Raw genomic sequence first — 20,946 nt, forward strand, 5'->3', positions numbered from 1 at the left:
AGATCCTCAGACCCCTTGTGAGACCATATGCTGGTGCGGTTGGCCCTGGGTTCCTCCTAATGCAAGACAATGCTAGACCTCATGTGGCTGGAGTGTGTCAGCAGTTCCTGCAAGAGGAAGGCATTGATGCTATGGACTGGCCCGCCCGTTCCCCAGACCTGAATCCAATTGAGCACATCTGGAACATCATGTCTCGCTCCATCCACCAACGCCACGTTGCACCACAGACTGCCCAGGAGTTGGCGGATGCTTTGGTCCAGGTCTGGGAGGAGATCCCTCAGGAGACCATCCGCCACCTCATCAGGAGCATGCCCAGGCGTTGTAGGGTGGTCATACAGGCATGTGGAGGCCACACACACTACTGAGCCTCATTTTGACTTGTTTTAAGGACATTACATCAAAGTTGGATCAGCCTGTAGTGTGGTTTTCCACTTTAATTTTGAGTGTGACTCCAAATCCAGACCTCCATGTGTTGATAAATTTGATTTCCATTGAAAATTTTTGTGTGATTTTGTTGTCAGCACATTCAACTATGTAAAGAAAAAAGTATTTAATAAGAATATTTCATTCATTCAGATCTAGGATGTGTTATTTTAGTCTTCCCTTTATTTTTTTGAGCAGTGTATATACATATATATATATGATCTCTGTGAATGTGGGAACATCGCCTTTAAAAGGTTCATAGCCAAAAAAGCATGTTAAGATTGAATCTCAGCCTAGGTCTCTCTACAGTCCAGACAGTGTAGATAGGGACTGGTAGAGTCCAGACATTGTAGATAGGGACTGGTAGAGTCCAGACATTGTAGATAGGGACTGGTAGAGTCCAGACAGTGTAGATAGGGACTGGTAGAGTCCAGACAGTGTAGATAGGGACTGGTAGAGTCCAGACAGTGTAGATAGGGACTGGTAGAGTCCAGACAGTGTAGATAGGGACTGGTAGAGTCCAGGCAGGATCGATGGGGGCTGGGTGACCATTGTCAACATGAGGGACCTATATCTAGAGGTGAAGTCTGCCGCCAGTCGAGTCCCCCGCAGCATCAAGCAGATCGATACTCTTGTGCTGGGCCACATTAATATCTGTCGCTCCACCCCCGACCCTAGCACCCGCTCTACGCCCTAGCACACAGACACACACCAGCGGAGGAAATGGCCCCTGGCTTCCACGGGATCTAATTAAAAAAGGGAGGAGAGAGAAAGTGTGAGAGGGAGATAGAGAGGGAGATAGATAGAGGGGGGTGAAGATAGAGGGAGAGAGCAGGATGGATTTTCTCTTTAACAGCCTCTCATTAGAGGCCCTGTCTCGTGGTGGGGCCTGGCCTGGCTGATAATGATGGAGAGAGAAAGAGAGTGGGACAGAGAGAGAGAGAGAGAGTTGGAAAGAGGGGAACGGGGAGAATGTGTGAGATAGAGAGCGGGGAGAGAGGGGGGAGGGGGGCAGAGAGAGGAAGAGAGAGAGAGAAGAGATACATGGTAATATGGATCCTCTTGGCCATGTGGGAAGTTCCCCTGTCCTAACATGGAACAAAGGCCAAGACTTCCTGGTTCCAGCTGCCTGAGATTCCGGTTTTCCATGGTAGTTGCACTCTCTCTATCCATCTCCTTTTCTCTCCTTTTCTCTCTCTCCATATAATTTGCTCTCTCTCTATCGAACCAGATATAACTTCATTTTGAATGTCTAAAAAAAATGATGTAAATGTGTGGAAGCAAGAGAGAGAGAGAGAGAGAGAGAGAGAGAGAGAGAGGGGGAAGCAAGTTTGTGTGCGTGCGTGTCTCTGTTTTGAGAGTGTTTTCCGATGAGTGTGCCAGTATTTAGGTACTCAGTGTGTCTCTTTATTTTGTGTGTGTGTGCTATTGTTCAGTATGTAGTGTACATGTGGACCTGTGCTCGCATGTGCGTGTGTGCGTGTGTGTTTCTAGAATGTCAGGTTATGAACAGGAGGTGCCCTGTTGGTGCCATTTTGGGACACAGTCATTCACTCCACATAACTGCAGAAAATTATAGAGACCTCCCGTTCATACACATCCTCAACTTATATCACAAAAGGAAGCACATTTCAATTGTACTGCACCACTCCAGTTTCAGCTAAACCTTAAACACTCTCCATGCATTTCGAATGAAATGGGGGGGAAAACACACTTTTAGGATGAGATATAAGCTGTAGGAAATGAAATTTATAGCTGTGATTTTCTCTTTCCCTTGAGTTGAACATAGAACTGCTTATGCCCAGTTATGCTTAACTTTCTCCCTCCCTCCCTCCCTCCCTCCCTCCCCCCCTCCCTCCCTCCCTCCCTCCCTCCCTCCCTCCCTCCCTCCCTCCCTCCCTCCCTCCCTCCCTCCCTCCCTTCTCTAGATCTGTTGCGAGTGCGCCAGGAGGCCCTGGCAGCAGTGAGGAACACAGGGGGTTTGGAGGCCCATCTCCCTTCGGCAGGCAGCTCGTCCAGCCAGAGACGCAAGCAGGGCCTGCCCCAGCACAGAGACGCCCACTACACCGAGAGGTAGGCCTGGCTAACACACAATGGTAGCCTTCAAGTTCGAGCATTGGGGCAGTAACTTAAAGGTTGCTGGTTCGATTCCCGGAGCCAACAAGGCGGGGCACTGGGGGACATTGGTGACAATGGCCACGACCCTACTCCCTAGGAGGAGTTAAGATATGCAAGAAAAACATTTTGATTTTACACTTGGAACGATGAAAACAAGTGTGTAGCAGAACAAATATAAGCCCCACCAAATTATTATTATACACACACACGGATAGGAACATACACACAGAAGCACACACACACACACGTACAGGAGCATACACACAGAAACACACATACACACACTGGGGCTCATGCAGTATGTATAGAGGAGGATGTAGGCTTTATTTTTGAATGTGGAATATTCCTGTTATTTGCAGGGCAGTGGTGGTGCTGCCAGGGAGATAGGGCGGTTGGGTTGTGGTGTATGTGTTTCTATGTGGGTGTATGTTCCTATCCATGTGTGTGTGCAGGGGCACAGCATTTACTGGGGACGGGGGTGACAATCTGAAATGGCATTCCTCCCCTAGTTTTATCATTGGAATGGGATACACAACCAGGCGACGGTGTGCTTTAGGACCATGCGGACGCCTCCAAGTGGGGGGGGGTCACCATTTTATTTGTATAATTTCATATATATATAAATACAAATAAAATGGTGATCCCCCCCCACTTCTCAAACGAAAGTTGGGGGTGCTTATATTTGTACTGTTACACACTTGTGTTCATCGTTCCAAGTGTGTCATCAAAATGTTTTTCTTGCATATCTTAACTCCTCCTGAGACACACAACTGAACTCTGCAATAAAGAGAGGGAATAAAAAAAGAACAACAATTGTGAAAAGAGGGGAAGGAAAGTGAAAGTCAATAGACTGTGCTAGTTTGCATTATCAACGTTGCATCCCTTCCCCCTCTCTCGACATCCCCCTCTCTCGACATCCCCCTCTCTCTACATCAACCTCTCTCTATAACCCCCTCTCTCGACATCCCCCTCTCTCGACATCCCCTCTCTCTACATCAACCTCTCTCTATAACCCCTCTCTCTACAACCCCCTCTCTCTACATCCCCCTCTCTCTACATCCCTCTCTCTATATCCCCCTCTGTCTACAACCCCCTCTCTCTACATCCCCTCTCTCTACAACCCCTCTCTCTACATCCCCCTCTCTCTACATCCCCCTCTCTCTACATCCCCCCTCTCTACATCCCTCTCTCTACATCCCCCTCTTTCTACATCCTCCTCTCTCTACATCCCCCTCTCTCTACAACCCCCTCTCTCTACATCCCCCTCTCTCTACATCCCCCCTCTCTACATCCCCCTCTCTCTACATCCCCCCTCTACATCCCCCTCTCTCTACATCCCCCTCTTTCTACATCCTCCTCTCTCTACATCCCCCTCTCTCTATATCCCCCTCTCTCTACAACCCCCTCTCTCTACATCCACCTCTCTCGACATCCCCTCTCTCTACATCCCCCTCTCTCGACATCCCCCTCTCTCTACATCAACCTCTCTCTATAACCCCCTCTCTCTACAACCCCCTCTCTCTACATCCCCCTCTCTCTACATCCCCTCTCTCTACATCCCCTCTCTCTACAACCCCCTCTCTCTACATCCCCCTCTCTCTACAACCCCCTCTCTCTACATCCCCCTCTCTCTACATCCCCCTCTCTCTACATCCCCCCTCTACATCCCCCTCTCTCTACATCCCCCTCTCTCTACATCCCCCTCTCTCTACATCCCCCTCTTTCTACATCCTCCTCTATCTACATCCCGCTCTCTCTACATCCCCCTCTCTCTAAATCCCCCTCTCTCTACATCCCCTCTCTCTACATCCCCCTCTTTCTACATCCCCTCTCTCTACATCCCCCTCTCTCTACATCCCCCTCTCTCTACATCCTCCTCTCTCTCCATCCTCCTCTCTCTCCATCCTCCTCTCTCTACATCCCCTCTCTCTACATCCCCTCTTTCCACAGCCTCCTCTCTCTACATCCTCCTCTCTCTACATCCCCCTCTCTACATCCCCCTCTCTCTCCATCCTTCTCTCTCTACATCCTCCTCTCTCCATACTCCTCTCTCCATACTCCTCTCTCCCCCTCGTCTCTCTACATCCCCCTCTCTCTCCATACTCCTCTCTCTACATCCCCCTCTCCCTACATCCTCCTTTCTCCACGCCCCTCTCTCTCCATCCTCATCTCTCTCCATCCTCCTCTCTCTCCATCCTCCTCTCTCTCCATACTCCTCTCTCTCCATCCTCCTCTCTCTCCATCTTCCTTTCTCTCCCCCTCTCTCTCCATCCTCCTCTCTCTCCATCCCCCTCTATCTCCATCCTCCTCTCTCTCCTCCTTTCTCTCCTCCTCTCTCTTCATCCCCCTCTCTCTCCATCCTCCTCTATCTCCATCCTCCTCTCTCTCCTCCTTTCTCTCCTCCTCTCTCTTCATCCCCCTCTCCCTCCATCCTCCTCTCTCTCCATTCTCCTCTCTCTACATCCTCCTCTCTCTCCATCCTCATCTCTCTCCATCCTCCTCTCTTCATCCTCCTCTCTCTCCTCTTCTCTCTACATCCCCCTCTTTCTCCATACTCCTCTCTCTACATCCCCCTCTCTCTCCATCCTCCTCTCTCTACATCCCTCTCTCTCTTCATCCTCCTCTCTCCATACTCCTCTCTCTACATCCCCCTCTCTCTCCATACTCCTCTCTCTACATCCCCCTCTCTCTCCCTACTCCTCTCTCTACATCCCCTCTCTCTCCATCCTCCTCTCTCTACATCCCCCTCTCTACATCCTCCTCTCTCTCCCCCTCTCTCTCCCCCTCTCTCCATACTCCTCTCTCTACATCCCCTCTCTCTCCTTAGTCCTCTCTCTACATCCCCCTCTCTCTACATCCTCCTCTCTCTCCAACCTCCTCTCTCTCCATCCCCCCTCTCTCTCCATCCTCCTCTCTCTCCATCCCCCTCTCTCTCCATACTCCACTCTCTACATCCCCCTCTCTCTCCATCCTCCTCTCTCTCCATCCCCCTCTCTCTCCATACTCCACTCTCTACATCCCCATCTCTCTCCATCCTCCAATCTCTACATCCCCTCTCTCTCCATCCTCCTCTCTCTCCCCTCTCTCTCCCTCTCGCTCCATACTCCTCTCTCTACATCCCCCCTCTCTCCTTACTCCTCTCTCTACATCCCCCTCTCTCTACATCCTCCTCTCTCTACATCCTCCTCTCTCTCCATCCCCCTCTCTCTCCATCCGCATCTCTCTCCATCCTCCTTTCTCTCCATACTCCTCTCTCTCCATCCCCCTCTCTCTCCATACTCCTCTCTCTCCATCCTCCTCTCTCTCCATCTTCCTTTCTCTCCTCCTCTCTCCATCCTCTTCTCTCTCAATCCTCCTCTCTCTCCAAACTCCTCTCTCTCCATCCTCCTCCTCTCTCTCCATCCTCCTCTCTCTACATACTCCTCTCTCTCCTCCCTCCTCTCTCTCCATTCTCCTCTCTCTCCATCCTCCTCACTCTAAATACTCTCTCTCATCCTCTCTCTACATACTCCTCTCTCTCCATCCTCCTCTCTTCATCCTCCTCTCTCTCCATCCGCCTCTCTTTCCATCCTCCTCTCTCTCCATCCTCCTCTTTCCCCTTCGCTTGGATCTGATGTTGATATTTTACTGTACAATATACTGTGTGTGTGTGTGTGTGTTTGGGGGAGTGGGGGCTGTTTGTGTTTGTGTGCATGCATGTGTGTAGCCTATACGTTTGTGTGTGTGTGTGTATATGTGGCTGAACTAGGACCCCACTAAAAATCACTGCTGCAACCCTCTCCTCCCCTTCCTCTTCCTCCTCCTCCTCTTCCCCTCCTCCTTCCCCCCTCTTCACCGGCGCTGGCTGCTGTGCCTCCCAAACAAAGCCAGGGGCAGCGGGAGTGGGCGGGTAATTGCTTGTCGATTATTTATGTGGCGCGGGGAGAGGCGGGCGATCAATAATGGGCCGGCGGGGCGGCGGCAGGGGGGCGCAGGGGAAGTGTGTGTGTGTGTGTGGGGGGGAATTAAGCAGGAAACGGAGCGGCCCAAGGAAGGGTGTGTGTGTGAGGGAGGTGGTGGTTGTACGGGTTCTATTTCTAAGCCTAGAGACCTATGTGTGTGTGTGTATTTGTGCAATGTGTGTGTATGTGTATGTGAGTGCATGCATGTATGTGTGTAGACTGTCTGTGTGTGTGTGTGTGTGTGTGTGTGTGTGTGTGTGTGTGTGTGTGTGTGTGGCCCAGCAGTGTAGCTGTAGTCAGTGAGTCGCGGCGGTTCTCCGCCTGCATAGAGAGTAATTAGCCACACAGGACCGGGGGATGTTAACTAGCCCTCTGCACTTCTCTACCTCCATCCATCCATTTACCCTCCATCAATCCCTCTCTCTCTTCCTTCCTTCCTCTCTCTCTTTCTTTCCCTCCATCCATTCATTCCTCGCTCTCCCTCCCTCTCCCTCCATGCATCCCACTTCCCTCCTTTCTATCTCTCTCCCCCTCCCTCCCTCTCTATCGCTCTCTCCCTCTCTTCATCTTCCATACTCTTCCACTTCTCTTTAAATCTTTCTCTCTCATTACATTCAATAGATAAAGAGGAGAGGAGACCAAAGCCATCCCTCTAGGCATCTCACCTTTCCATCGACCCCCCATCATTGATTATCTGAGGCCCATTAGGGCCCATTGTTAAAAACAAATCATTAGGTGGGTCGATAGACTTAGAGCCTGGCTTTCCCATTTGTCTGGCCTTTGTCCAAAATGGCACCCTATTCTCTGTATAGTGCACTACCTTTGACCAGAGCCCCTATGGGAATAGGGTGCCATTTGGGACATAGGTTTAGACTTGCTATCGGCAGGGCAATTCCCAGTGTTTGGCATGGGTGGAGACACTTGAAGGGACAAGGGGAGAGGAGAAGGAGAGGAGAAAGACATATAGAAAGGGAGAGAGATGGTGGTATAGAAAGGTAGAGGAGAGGGAGAGAGATGGTGGTAGAGAAAGGTAGAGGGAGAGGGAGAGAGATGGTGGTAAAGAAATGTAGAGGAGAGGGAGAGAGATGGTGGTATAGAAAGGTAGAGGAGGGGGAGAGAGATGGTGGTATAGAAAGGTAGAGGAGGGGGAGAGAGTTGGTGGTAAAGAAAGGTAGAGGAGGGGGAGAGAGATGGTGGTATAGAAAGGTAGAGGAGGGGAGAGAGATGGTGATATAGAAAGGTAGAGGGGGGGAGAGAGATGGTGGTATAGAAAGGTAGAGGAGGGGGAGAGAGATGGTGGTATAGAAAGGTAGAGGAGGGGAGAGAGATGGTGGTATAGAAAGGTAGAGGAGAGGGAGAGAGATGGTGGTAGAGAAATGTAGAGGGAGAGAGATGGTGGTATAGAAAGGTAGAGGAGGGGGAGAGAGATGGTGGTATAGAAAGGTAGAGGAGGGGAGAGAGATGGTGGTATAGAAAGGTAGAGGAGGGGAGAGAGATGGTGGTATAGAAATGTAGAGGAGGGGAGAGAGATGGTGGTATAGAAAGGTAGAGGGAGAGAGATGGTGGTATAGAAAGGTAGAGGAGGGGGAGAGAGATGGTGGTAAAGAAAGGTAGAGGGGGGGAGAGAGATGGTGGTATAGAAAGGTAGAGGAGGGGAGAGAGATGGTGATATAGAAAGGTAGAGGAGGGGGAGAGAGATGGTGGTATAGAAAGGTAGAGGAGGGGGAGAGAGATGGTGGTATAGAAAGGTAGAGGAGGGGAGAGAGATGGTGGTATAGAAAGGTAGAGGAGGGGGAGAGAGATGGTGGTATAGAAAGGTAGAGGAGAGGGAGAGAGATGGTGGTAGAGAAAGGTAGAGGGAGAGAGATGGTGGTATAGAAAGGTAGAGGAGAGGGAGAGAGATGGTGGTATAGAAAGGTAGAGGAGGGGAGAGAGATGGTGGTATAGAAAGGTAGAGGAGAGGGAGAGAGATGGTGGTATAGAAAGGTAGAGGAGAGGGAGAGAGATGGTGGTATAGAAAGGTAGAGGAGGGGGGAGAGAGATGGTGGTATAGAAAAGTAGAGGAGAGGGAGAGAGATGGTGGTAAAGAAAGGTAGAGGGAGAGAGATGGTGGTATAGAAAGGTAGAGGAGGGGGAGAGAGATGGTGGTATAGAAAGGTAGAGGAGGGGGAGAGAGATGGTGGTAAAGAAAGGTAGAGGAGGGGGAGAGAGATGGTGGTATAGAAAGGTAGAGGAGGGGAGAGAGATGGTGGTATAGAAAGGTAGAGGAGCGGGAGAGAGGTGGTGGTATAGAAAGGTAGAGGGAGAGAGATGGTGGTATAGAAAGGTAGAGGAGGGGGAGAGAGGTGGTGGTATAGAAAGGTAGAGGGAGAGAGATGGAGGAAAAGAAGAGAATGAGGTTGGGGAAGCGAGGGACAGGGAAAAGAAGATAGGAGAAAGGCAATAGGATAGAGAGGAGAGACAGGGAAAGAGATAGAAAGAGAGAAGGAGCGTTTGAGAGGAAGAGAGAAGGATAAAGAGAAGGAGCAAGATGGAGAGAGGAGCAGAGAGAGAGAGCGTGAGAGAAGCAGCGAGAGAAACATAGAGATGGAGAAGGAGTGAGAGAGAGGGGAAGCCTCATCCATTTTAATGAGCTTCCTGTGTAAATGTGTTTCCGTGGAGCGAGAGCCGAAGGCGGCCGCGCGGCGCTCCTAATCCCCCCACGCTCCCGTCATTAAGGACAGCCCTGTCACACACACACATACACACGCATGCGTGCACACACACACAGAGATGCACACAGTATGCAGCCATTTACTATTAAACACACTAATATGCACACATGCACACACACACACACACTGTCCCGCTGTGGGAAGGGGCCGCTGTCGCCACTCTGACAGGTCGTCACACATGAGTGAATCCCCAGGAGCCCCTGGCCTCTCTGCAGGCGGGAAGAGAAAAAGAAAGAGAGAGGGTGGGGAGAGAAGGAAAGAGACAGATAAAGCGAGAAAGCGAGACAGAGAGAGAGCGAGAGAGAGAGAGACTTGGGATGTTACTAGTGCTAGCTAGAGAGAGACGTACATTGAAGAGAGAGACATTGTTTAATGTAATATTGTGTTCTGTGACTGTGAAAGTGTGTGCAAAATGCTGTGTTGTTAAATGTTTGTGAACAAATATATAAACATTTAAAGTGTTATGAACAGAAATGCAATGGTTCATTGGATCAGTCTAAGTTTTAATAAATCCAATGAACCATTGAATTTATGGTAAAAATGTTGTATCAAGACTGCCCAAATGTGCCTAGTTTGTTTTTTAATAACTTTTCATGTTCAAAATTGTGCACTCTCCTCAAACAATAGAATGGTATTATTTCACGGTAATAGCTACTGTAAATTGGACAGTGCAGTTAGATTGACAAGAATTTAAGCTTTCTGCCAATATCAGATATGTCTATGTCCTGGGAAATGTTCTTGTTACTTACAACCTCATCCTAATCACATTAGCCTACGTTAGCTCAACCGTCCCGTGGAAGGGACACCGATCGTGAAGAAGTTTTAAATCCACCACCCAAAAGACGTCCAACTCAATATTAGGAAGGTGTTCTTAATGTTTTGTGCACTCAGTGTATATATTGTTGATAAAATAAGGAACATAAGTTTATGGTTGGTCATATGGGAGTTTGTAAGGCACTTAATAGAATGCACAGTAAACTACACAGACACGCAGAGCAAACTGGTTAATACATTATATATATATATATATATATATAAAAGTATGTCGACACCCCTTTAAATTAGCGGATTTGGCTATTTCAGCCACACCCATTGCTGACAGGTGTATAAAATTCAGCGCACAGGGATGCAATCTCCATAGACAAACATTGGCAATAGAATGGCCCTACTGAAGAGTGACTTTCAGTGACTTTCAATGCGGCATCGTCATATTTCTGCCCTGCTAGAGCTGCCCCGGTCAACTGTAAGTGCTGATATTGTGAAGTAGAAATGTCTAGAAGCAACAACGGCTCAGCTGCGAAGTGGTAGGCCACACAAGCTCACAGAAAGGGACCGCCGAGTGCTGAAATGCGTAGTGCATAAAAATTGTCTCTCCTCTGTTTGGCGGATGCCAGGAGAACGCTACCTGCCCCAATACATAGTGCCAACTGTAAAGTTTGGTGGAGGAGGAATAATCATCTGGGGCTGTTTTTCAAGATTCGGGCTAGGCCCCTTAGTTCCAGTGAAGGGAAATCTTAATGCTACAGTATACAATAACATTCTAGACAATTCTGTGCTTTCAGCATTGTGGCAACAGTTTAGGGAAGGCCCTTTCCTATTTCAGCATGAAAATGCCCACGTGCACAAAGTGAGGTCCATACAGAATGGTTTGTTGAGGTCGGTGTGGAAGAACTTGACTGGGCTGAATAGAGCCCTGACCTCAACCCCACTGAACACCTTTGGGATGAATTGGAACACCGACTGCAAGCCAGGCCTAATATCCCAACATCAGTGCCCGACCTGACTAATGCTCTTGTGGCTTGAATGTTCCAATATTTAGTGGAAAGCCTTCACAGAAGAGTGGAGGCTGTTGTGGCAGCAAATGAGGGACCAACTCAATATTAATGACCATGGTTTGGAATGAGGTGTTGGACGAGCAGGTGTCCACATACTTTTGGTCATGTTGTGTAGCCGCCCGCCACCTTCCCCCCAAATTGCTTCCTATAAAAGGAGAGAGAACACGTCTGGCGCCCTCTCTCCCCCACCCTTCTCCCTCTGTCTCGCTCCCTCCCTCAGTCTCTCGCTACTCCTTCCACATTGTGATTAGGCCTAATTATGGTGTAGCGGACGCCTGGTGGCCTCAGTCATGCAGCTTTAATTGACCGTTATTCATCTGCGGGCTAGCGCTAATGCTAGGCTAGGCTAGGCGACACAGGGAGGGGGTGAAATGAATGGAGGCTTGGCATACAGGGGCCCTAGTCTACTGTGGCCGTAGCACAGCGGCGCGGCCCAGTCTAATTGCTAGCCCCGAGGGATTAGGCCAGGTGATTACAAACTGGGCGGTGTAATTACATAAGCAGTGGCGGGGCCCTGGCTAGTGGGCCACAGGGTCACATGGCCCTGGCCCTTCCCCAAGATTAATTGGAGCTGCCACCAGAGTGCGAGGCACCGCCGGAGAGAGCGGTTATACGATTTGCATGAACATTTTAGCGACGGGCCGCCGATCAATAAATGGTTCTCACCACCCCCCCACCTCCGTTTCTCTCTCTCCCTCTCTCGTTCCTTCTCTCTCTCTCTCTCTCCCTCCCTCTCCCCCTCTCTCTCTCTTCCTCTCTCTCTCTCTCTCTCTCTCTCTCTCTCTCTCCCTCTCCCCCTCTCTCTCTCTTCCTCTCTCTCTCTCTCTCTCTCTCTCTCTCTCTCTCTCTCTTTCCCTCTCTCCCCCCCCACCTCCGTCTCTCTTTCTCCCTCCCCTTCTCTCTCTTTCTCTCTCTCCCTCTCTCCCTGTCTCTCTTTCTCCCTCCCCTTCCTTCTCTCTCTCTCTCTCTCCCTCTCTCCCTCCCTCTCCCCTCCCTCTCTCTTTCTCCCTCCCCTTCTCTCTCTCTCTCTCTCTCTCTCTCTCTCTCTCTCCTCCCTCCCCTTCTCTCTCTCTTTCTCTCTGTATTTCTCTCTCTCTCTCTTTGTCTGTATTCACCATCATGATGTCCTTATGTGTGCTGCATATCTCCAAAGCAGCAAACTGATGCTATTTAGCCCAATTGCACGATTGAGAGAGAAAGTGTGTGTGTATGTGCAGGAAAAGGCCTAAATGGTTTTGCCAGAAGACACATAGACAATCAACAGATCCCCACACACCCCCGTACCCAGTGACACTTCCACATGCTCCCTGAAACACACCAAGCTGAAGAACAGATTCTTATGTCTCTTCTTCTCCAACCCTTCACCAGCCGCACATTTTTCCTCTTACATCAAATTCCCCTGTCTCCCCTGCCCCTTTGGGACGATTGACAGAGCAGGGAGAGAAAGAGAGAGGAGCTTTTCTTTGCTCAGGACAAGGACAAAAGGAGAAGCACATAATAGAGAGGCCTTTTCATAAATAGGGTTTGCAGGACACGGTCGCCTTTTCAATCGCTCAATGCGGCCCGGAGAGGGAGAGAGAGGGAGGGGCGGAAAAAAAAGAGAGAAGAGAGGAGGATTAGTGTTAATTAGAAGGTCCTTCAGCCCGTGGCCCCGGTCGAGACGCAGGGGCCGCCCCAGCTGTCGGAGCCTGACACACTCCCATTGTGTAGTCAGCCCTCATTATGTGTGTGTGCATGTGTGTGTAAGGGTGAGTATGCATGTGTGTGTGCGTGGCCAGCTCCAGTCACCAAAACACACCACAAACTGGGTCCTGGAGACCCACTGTAGTACATACAGGTTTTCACCTCAAACCAGTTTTATACTCAGTGCTTTCTAATATACTGTATAGTACTGTTACGAAACCAACTAGCCAGCCCAGCCTACGAATAAGTCTGCTCGCATTATTTCTCAGGGTTCTAGGCCTGACGAACTGTTCCATAATCTGCCTGAATGTGTGCATTTAACGTGAAAGTAATAGCAGAGTATTCCAATGAAAAAATCCCAGCAATTTGTTTGTCGGTTTCTAGTTTGTACTGTTATTTTCTGTTGGTTTTAATGTGGTGTGTTTTTGTTTGTGTGTCCGCAGGGAGATGTCCCATCCTCCTCCTCTGCTGTCTACCCAGAACGGCCCTCACATCACATTGGGACCCCACCTGCGGCCCCCCTTCTTGGCCATGCCCTCCTCCCTGTGCCAGTCCCCCGGTAAATCAGATGCTTACACTAGCAGGCTAACTACAGAAACGAATATGGGGCCAACACCTAATGAAAAATTAGATGCTAATGCTTGCAGGCTAACTACAGAAATGAATATGGGGCCGACACCTAATGATAAATTAGATGCTAATGCTAGTAGGCTAACCACAGCCTGCACTTATTAATGACGAGTTAGATGCTAATGCAAACCAGAACCACAATTGGCTTATGGTAGACATTAGTTGTATTCCCACCTAACATCTATGTTTTAAATAATGTCATTTTCTTGGTAAAAATTCTTTGTGAGGCATTGATATTACACAGGGGGTCATTGCATTTGAATACTCCATGTAAACTGTATGTCAGAAATCTCTTAATTGGTGTGTGCTTATCGATGTGTGTTTTCTGTGTGTGTGTTTTCCTCAGGCTATGGTTTCCTCCAGCCTGCCCAAGCTGAAATGTTTGCCCGGCAACAGGAAATGCTTCGGAAGCAGAACTTGGCCAGGTTTGTCTTTGTCTTCTAATGTTGTGGTGCATGTGTATGTGTGGCTGTCAGTGCTGTGACGGGGTGTGTGTGATGTTAATACTGTAGTAGTGTGTGTCTGTATCGTAACATTCCGTGTATAGTGTGTGTGTGGTACCACCAGCCCTAACCTCTCTTCTCTATGTCCGGTCCCAGGTTGGAGATGTCAGCAGAGCTGCTCAGACACAAGGAGCTGGAGAGTCTCCACAGGCAGCAGCAGCAGCGTGTGTTGGGGGTTTCTGACCCCATGGGCCTACCCCACGGCCTCCCTCTAGACCATCCCGCCCTGCGCAGTCTCCACCACCTGCCCGAGGGACACCCCCTCCACGAGGAGCTCAGCCGACGCCAAAACGCCATGCTGATGCTCCGACACACCAGCACCCCTTTACTCTCCCTCAACCACCAGGGGCCCTCGGGGTCCACAACGCCCAAAGATACCCAGGGACAAGGCTCCGGGGCTGGGGCCGGATTGAGTAAGGGGGGCTCACGGAAAGGCCCCCAGCAACCCAGGGGGGGAGACCACCAAGAGAGGGAGGGCCGAGGGAGGGACGGAGATGCAGATGGGCAGGATGAAGAAATGAAGGACTCGGATAGCGAGACGGAGATGGGCGAGGATAGGCATGAGGGATTGTTTGCCAAGGCAACCGACTGGCATGGGCTTCACAGGGACAGGGGGAAAGAGAGTGGCGGTAAGGGGGGGTGTGACGGTGCCAAAGAGGCGGGCGAGGGCTCGGGTCGGCTTAGTGCCCCCTGTAGCTCGGCGGGTGCGGATTCACCACCCGGTCATCACCTCTTCACCCCGGGGCTGGGCAAGAGCGATGTCAAGTACCACTTTCCACCTGGCGCCATGCCTCCGCTGCCAGGGCTCCACGGCCAGTCGCTGCCCTTTGGATTTCCCTACACAAGCCCCTACTTCCACACTGGTGAGTAACACATACACATGCATCATAACACTGTCACCAATCAACTGTATGATTCTTAGAAGTCACTCCCAACTGCAACCTGTAAATGCTATTTGGCTACCAGCCAATCTCAACAGGCGTTACAACTGCTGCACCCGAGAGAAGTGTTATGCAACGATAACAGCCAAATACAATCTTAGTGATTGTCCAAACAGCATAAGTGGTCTTGTTGTGGTGCTATGAAGGCAGGAATGCGTTCAGTTTGGTTTGTACTGAACAACATGTTTCCCCAGTCATTTTGTGAGCAGTCCCAAAGTGAAGGTTGCTTGCTAGATAGCAATTTGGATTGCATACCAGATGAAAAGTAGTGCCACTGTCTGTTTGCAGCCTACCAACGCACCCTATGAAATCAGAAGAAATACCGTAAATGAGCTTGTTCTTGGTCGGGTTTGAGCTGGGGGCCGGTAATACTCAAATAAGCCACAAGCTCATACCCCCCTCTATCCACCGGTCCGCAAAAAATATATTTATAATAATTATAATAATAATATTTCAGGTTTACATGCCGGTCCACAGAGAAAAAGAGTTTGGGAACCCCTGGTTAAAGGGGATTTCACTTTTATGTAGTATTGCAGACTGTCCCATTTGAATTCACTGTAGCTTAAACTTGCAAATACACACAGAATTGCACCTTGACCCTAGAGCAACTCTTTTTAGGTTAATTAGATACCTGGTTTTAGTTGCCTATGTATAATGACTGTCATTAAATAAAGAGAACGTTTGAAAACACAGACAGAAACTGCTTAGGGAACCAGATGCAAAATGGCCAGGTTCACAGTGGGGGCCAAAACACAGACACACACACACACACACACACACACACACACGCACGCACGCACGCACGCACGCACGCACGCACGCACGCACACACACACACACTAGCACACACTAGCACACACTAGCACACACTCTCACGGCCCTGGGCAGGCACATGAAAGTAATGAGCGTGGAGACCTCCCTCTGGAAGGGGCCCTGCCACTGACCCTTATACACACGGGGTTATCACCACAACCATATGGAGGGAGAGGGGGAGGGGCACAACAATAGTGAGAAACAGAAAACATGGATGAAGTACACTTTTAAACATGAGATAAAGAATCACATTCTTAAATGCAATTAAATATTACGTCTATTCACACAATTGCCAAACAGCCACCAGGACAAAGAGAGAGTCAGCGGGAGAGAGAAAAAGTTTGTGCGTGAAAGAGAATTAGATATTGAGAAAGAAAGGGAGAAGCGCTGTTGGGTATATGTTAGCTGTTTGTCAAGGTCTGTTCTGGGTAGTGTTCAATAGGCACCTAACGGAAGAAACCTGATAGAAACAAGGAGAGAACTACCGGAACTTGTTCAATAGGGAACGCTCATTTTCATTGTCCATTGCAAGTTTTACTACGGTGTGCCCTTAGAATAAGACTTGGTGATTTACAACCCCTTTCCCCCTCTTCCTCACCCAGGCGGTATGGGAGGTCTGTTAATGGACAGTGAGGACTCTGCGGCGCCCCCGGTGGAGGACATTAGCAAGTGGAGTGTGGAGGAGGTGTGTGGTTTTGTGGGAGGCCTGGCCGGCTGTGCGGAGTACACACAGGTAAGAACCAGATCAGGATTCTGGTTTATCCACACTTTCAACCAGAGAAAGAGAGAGACAGGGGGAGAGAGCGGTCAGGGCGGGCTGGTGGAAGAGTAGGGTAGAGTATATTTTGTCACCTCAATCAGGAGTTTTACTACTATTTAATGATATAGCTATAACACCACTGTTATCTCTCAAAGCACCACGGCCCGCTCAATGTTATACACACTCATACACACACACACACGTCACTGTTGGAAATGAGAGTGGTGTGAGTGTTGGTTCAAGCTCTGTGAGCGTGTGTGTATGAGTGTGGGTTTGTGTGTGTGTGTGTGTGTGTGTGTATATGAGTGCTGGTGAGTGTATGAGTGAGCGGGTGATTGCATGTGTGTGTGTCTGTCTGGGCCCTGGCTGAAGTGGCTGTGTCTCTCCTGAAGGTGTTTCGGGAGCAGGCCATCGATGGAGAGACACTCCCGCTGCTCACAGAGGAGCACCTGCTCAACACCATGGGACTGAAGCTGGGCCCTGCGCTCAAGATACGCTCTCAGGTACACACCACTGAATGGCAACACACTGCAGAAGTGTGTGGTGTGTGTGCAGCCTCAAAGTCCAAATGTATGTGTAGACTGTTCTTGTGTGAGTAAACCTCAAGTGTGTGTGTGTGTGTGCGTGTGGGCGTGCGTGTGTGCGTGTGTGCGCGCGTGTTTGTTTGTGTGTGTGTGTGTGTGTGTTAGTGAGTGCTGGAAGCTAGTAGTGTGTCATAGAGTTAACCAAAGCAGATAGATAGTGTAGCCCCTAAAAGTGAGTCCATTTGTCAGAACACAGATTGTCAGGCACACCGTACCATAGCCCTTACCCCTCTCCTCTCTCTCAGGCTGGTGGTACAGTAGAACATTAGGCTGCTTCCCAAACGGTACCGTCTTCCCTACATAGTGCACTACTTTTGGGCTTCTACGTCCTATGGGCTCTGGTTATAAGTAGGCCACAATATAAGGAATAGGGTGCCATTTGCGACGCGGCTTGTGACATGGTGAGCTGAGCGGCTCTAACTTCGGCATGTGGCATTCGCTCTCTCCCTCTCAGGTGGCGCGGCGCGTTGGCAGACTCTTCTACATGACCAGCTTCCCGCTGGCGCTCCCGGTGCCGCCATCTGCCCTGCGTCCCCCGGACAGGGACCCCCTTCTGTCCGACACCCTTCTGGCGGTCCCACTGCGACCCCCCTCCGTCGCCAGCAGCAGCTCCTCTCCCTACAGCGGCCCTCCACCCCCGTGTCACTCCTCCCCCAAGCAGGAGAATGGCTCCGCATCAGGGGTCTACGAGGGGGCCAAGACGCCCTCCTAGGACTCAACTGGCTGCACAGGGAACATGAACTGTAGAGGAGGAGGAGGGGTGTAGAGAGGGTTCAGAGAAACCCCCTGTAACAGACATAGAATTGTCCCCATTTCATGTAAAATATTTAAAAAACTATAACTAAAGAAAATGAACTGAACAGACTTCAACTTCAAGTTCCACTGTGGCTGTAGCCAAGCAGAATCCAAAGACGTGACTGACAGTGGACTGGAGGGAGAGACGGCATGAAGCGACAGAGGGAGAGAGAGAAAGAGAGAACGAGAAAGAGAGGGAGGGAGCAGACAGCTGGTCTCAGTCAGATTGCCAAAAAAAAGAGCGAAGCGCCACAACTACGACATTCTTCTGAGTGAGACAGACAGACGCTAACGGAAACTATTCCTTCCTGGGCTGAAGGAAGCCCCCCCTCTGCTCTCTCTGCTCCACAACACACCCGGCGGCGCCCAGCACTTAAAAGGAAGACGCCTCTTCCCTCTTTTCTCTCACTCACTTTTCTCCCCACTCCCAGTCTCAGGAGCCCAAACAGCTCAGAGGAACTGAGAATTCCGGAGGCTGGAGCGAAAGGACTCAAAACCCCCCTCATTATTGCAACTATGCATTCCACAGTCCAAAACCAAAGATTACCGGATGTGTGGAATCAGGACGATATTTCATGTTTGTTTCTGGTGTTTTATTTTTGTTTTGTTTTTGCTTTGTGGGAATAAATGTGTAGTCTTAGGGAGGTGTGGTATATTAAGGAGAACAGTGGGCCAGGTACCATATAACTGTCTTTAAGAGACAAAGGGGGACTCTTTGAAAGGTGACAAAGGCACACAACACAGTGTTGTGCCCATAAAGCCAACAGTCTACGCTGAGTTGTTTCTCTGACACGCCCTGATAAAAAAGGGCCAAATGTTACTGATATGGGATGGTGACGAAACGGTGGCTTCGGCTCATAGAGCCAATGTCATTGGAAAATCCTGTTAACTACTGTGGGAGATCCAAACACGCTGAATTGTACAGAATGATGCTTAGGATGGAAATAAGGTTACAGATGTGTTTCTGGGGTTCATTAAATGTAGTTGCACGAATAACGTTTTCTTTGTGACTGAGCAAAATGTGACTCGCTTAACTTTCGGTGGTACTTTTCTTACGGACGTTTTTGTTAGCCGTTTTATTTTCTCCAAATTGTATATTATTAAAAGAAAGCCCCAATCTTGAATGCTACTTCAGCAGATTAATATGAGGGAATAATATTTATTAGGACTTTTGATGTACAGTGCCTTCCGAAAGTATTCACACCCCTTGACTTTTTACATATTTTGTTGTGTTACAGCCTGAATTTAAAAGGGATTCAATTTAGATTTTGTGTCACTGATCTACACACAATACCCCATAATGTCAAAGTGGAACTATGTTTACAAATGAATTAAAAATGAAAAGCTGAAATGTCAAGTCAATAAGTTTTCAACCCTTTTGTTATGGCCTAAATAAGTTCAGGAGTAAAAATGTGCTGAACAAGTCACATAATAAGTTGCATGGACCGTGCAATAATAGTGTTTAACATGATTTTTAAATGACTACTCCCATGGCCATAACCAGTTTCTTTTTTTTCAATTGAAATTATATTTGGAGAACAGTAATTACAAACAAAAATGACCCCAGCCATTGTCACCTTGGTGGCTATAAGTTCAACACATAGCCTATTATCTATACAACAGTAACGTCATACCCCTGAATGGGGAGAAATATGAGAAATGATTTACACTGACACATAGCAGCAGTGACGAAACAAAAACATTTTACATTTTTAAAACTGTAGAGTTTGCATTTTTTTGGGGGTGTATTTTAATGTAGGCCTATAGGGAATATAGGCCATGTGGAGATGTTCATTGAAACATATATATATATATTTTGTTTGTTTTAGTTCATTCCTAACATGTTTGATAAGATTAGTACAGGTGTTCTCAGGGTACCCCACATGGGGCCCCGGCCCCAAGTTTGAAAACCACTGTACTAACCTCTGCTTGCTTTCTTTCCCTCTCGGCCTCCTCTGCTTCCTCCTGCATGCATTGCAGCCTGCCTTAGCCTCACCACTGAGCGCTACATCACTACCTGTCTCAGTAGCCTGCTCTCTGTAAAGCAAAGTTATTACGAGAACTTAGTAGTGTATTTTTTACTCCTGCTGAGGTAGGCTCCGTTTAACATTGGCTTCTTATTTCATCCTTCTAGCTGGCTTAGCAGTAGTAGCCAGAGCCCTTGAACATTACTTGAATAAAAGTCTCTGCCGGCAGACAACTACCTGCCTGACTGACATAATCTATAATCAAGTATTTACCAGATGTGCACTCATTCTCCAAGAGTCCGTTTTTGTTTGTTTGGGGGATGTCTGTAGACATAGCAGGAGTCGCGGGACGGTTTTAAAATGGCCTTTTGTCCAGCATCTCGCAAATACACTGTCAGCAGCATCTCTGACACTCTCTAGCTGGCTACTTGAGCCGGCTGCGAGCTGGGGTAGTTCGTTTCAGGTCTCAGGCCCCCTAAAAAGGCAAATCAGGGAGGTAAATCAGGGGGACACAAGAGAACATAACGAACATACCACTGTTCATGATTCTGCTAATTTCCAAAGAGGCAGTGTGATTAGAATTGTCAGATCAATAATATAAGCACTCCAAGCTTTGATCAATGCAATAATTAGATTTTGACCCGTAACTGATTTTCTTTATTGTGCACAAAATATATATATTTGTTTTTTCAAATTAGAAAAAAATGACAGAGGTCTGGACCTCTGTGTCCTCATATGTAGTTACGGCCATGACTACCCCATCTCTGTCACAGGAGGTTGGTGGCACCTTAATTGGAGAGAACGGGCTCATGGTAATGACTGGAGCAAAATTAGTGGAATGGTAACACATACGTCAAACACATTCCATTTGTGCCGTTACGGCCATTATTATGAGCTGTTCTCCCCTCACCAGCCTCCTGTGATCTCTGTACCTTACACATACAATTACTTGTAAGGTCCCTCAGTCGAGCAGTGAATTTCAAGCACATATTAAACCACAAAAACCATGGAGGTTTTCCAATGGTTTGCAAAGAAGGACACCGATTGGTAGATGGGTAAAAAAAAACAGACAAAGTCTAAGCCATTGGGGAGGGGGATACTAAACTAGAATTGGAACTGCTATTGTTTTAAGATGGTCATTCCATGGATCATTTAGCTATTTGGTTTTTAATTTTAGGACCTACAATTTAGGTCTACTTTTTCTTTCTTCATTATTTGATCAAATATTGAATTTAGCCT

The 20,946-nt window shown here is 48.7% G+C and overlaps 1 protein-coding gene across 6 annotated transcripts in view; it reads left to right on the top strand.

The window, feature by feature from the left end:
• The window catches only part of LOC112215975 (sterile alpha motif domain-containing protein 11), an 89,316-nt gene extending 70,305 nt beyond the window's left edge, over nt 1-19,011 (top strand). For 3 of the 6 annotated variants that reach the window (XM_042299396.1, XM_042299395.1, XM_042299398.1), the window contains 7 exons: nt 2,352-2,496; nt 13,158-13,273; nt 13,691-13,769; nt 13,944-14,710; nt 16,204-16,334; nt 16,754-16,864; nt 17,400-19,011. In XM_042299396.1, coding sequence (XP_042155330.1) covers nt 2,352-2,496; nt 13,158-13,273; nt 13,691-13,769; nt 13,944-14,710; nt 16,204-16,334; nt 16,754-16,864; nt 17,400-17,657 — 1,607 coding nt within the window. In that variant the 3' untranslated portion in view covers nt 17,658-19,011. The remainder of the gene's footprint in view (nt 1-2,351; nt 2,497-13,157; nt 13,274-13,690; nt 13,770-13,943; nt 14,711-16,203; nt 16,335-16,753; nt 16,865-17,399) is intronic. The other 3 variants (XM_042299399.1, XM_042299400.1, XM_042299397.1) reach the window with 2 other exon arrangements.
• Nucleotides 19,012-20,946: the final 1,935 nt, after the last annotated feature.

The sequence above is a fragment of the Oncorhynchus tshawytscha genome, linkage group LG16, assembly GCF_018296145.1.
Source record: "Oncorhynchus tshawytscha isolate Ot180627B linkage group LG16, Otsh_v2.0, whole genome shotgun sequence".
Taxonomy (NCBI): Eukaryota; Metazoa; Chordata; class Actinopteri; order Salmoniformes; family Salmonidae; genus Oncorhynchus; species Oncorhynchus tshawytscha.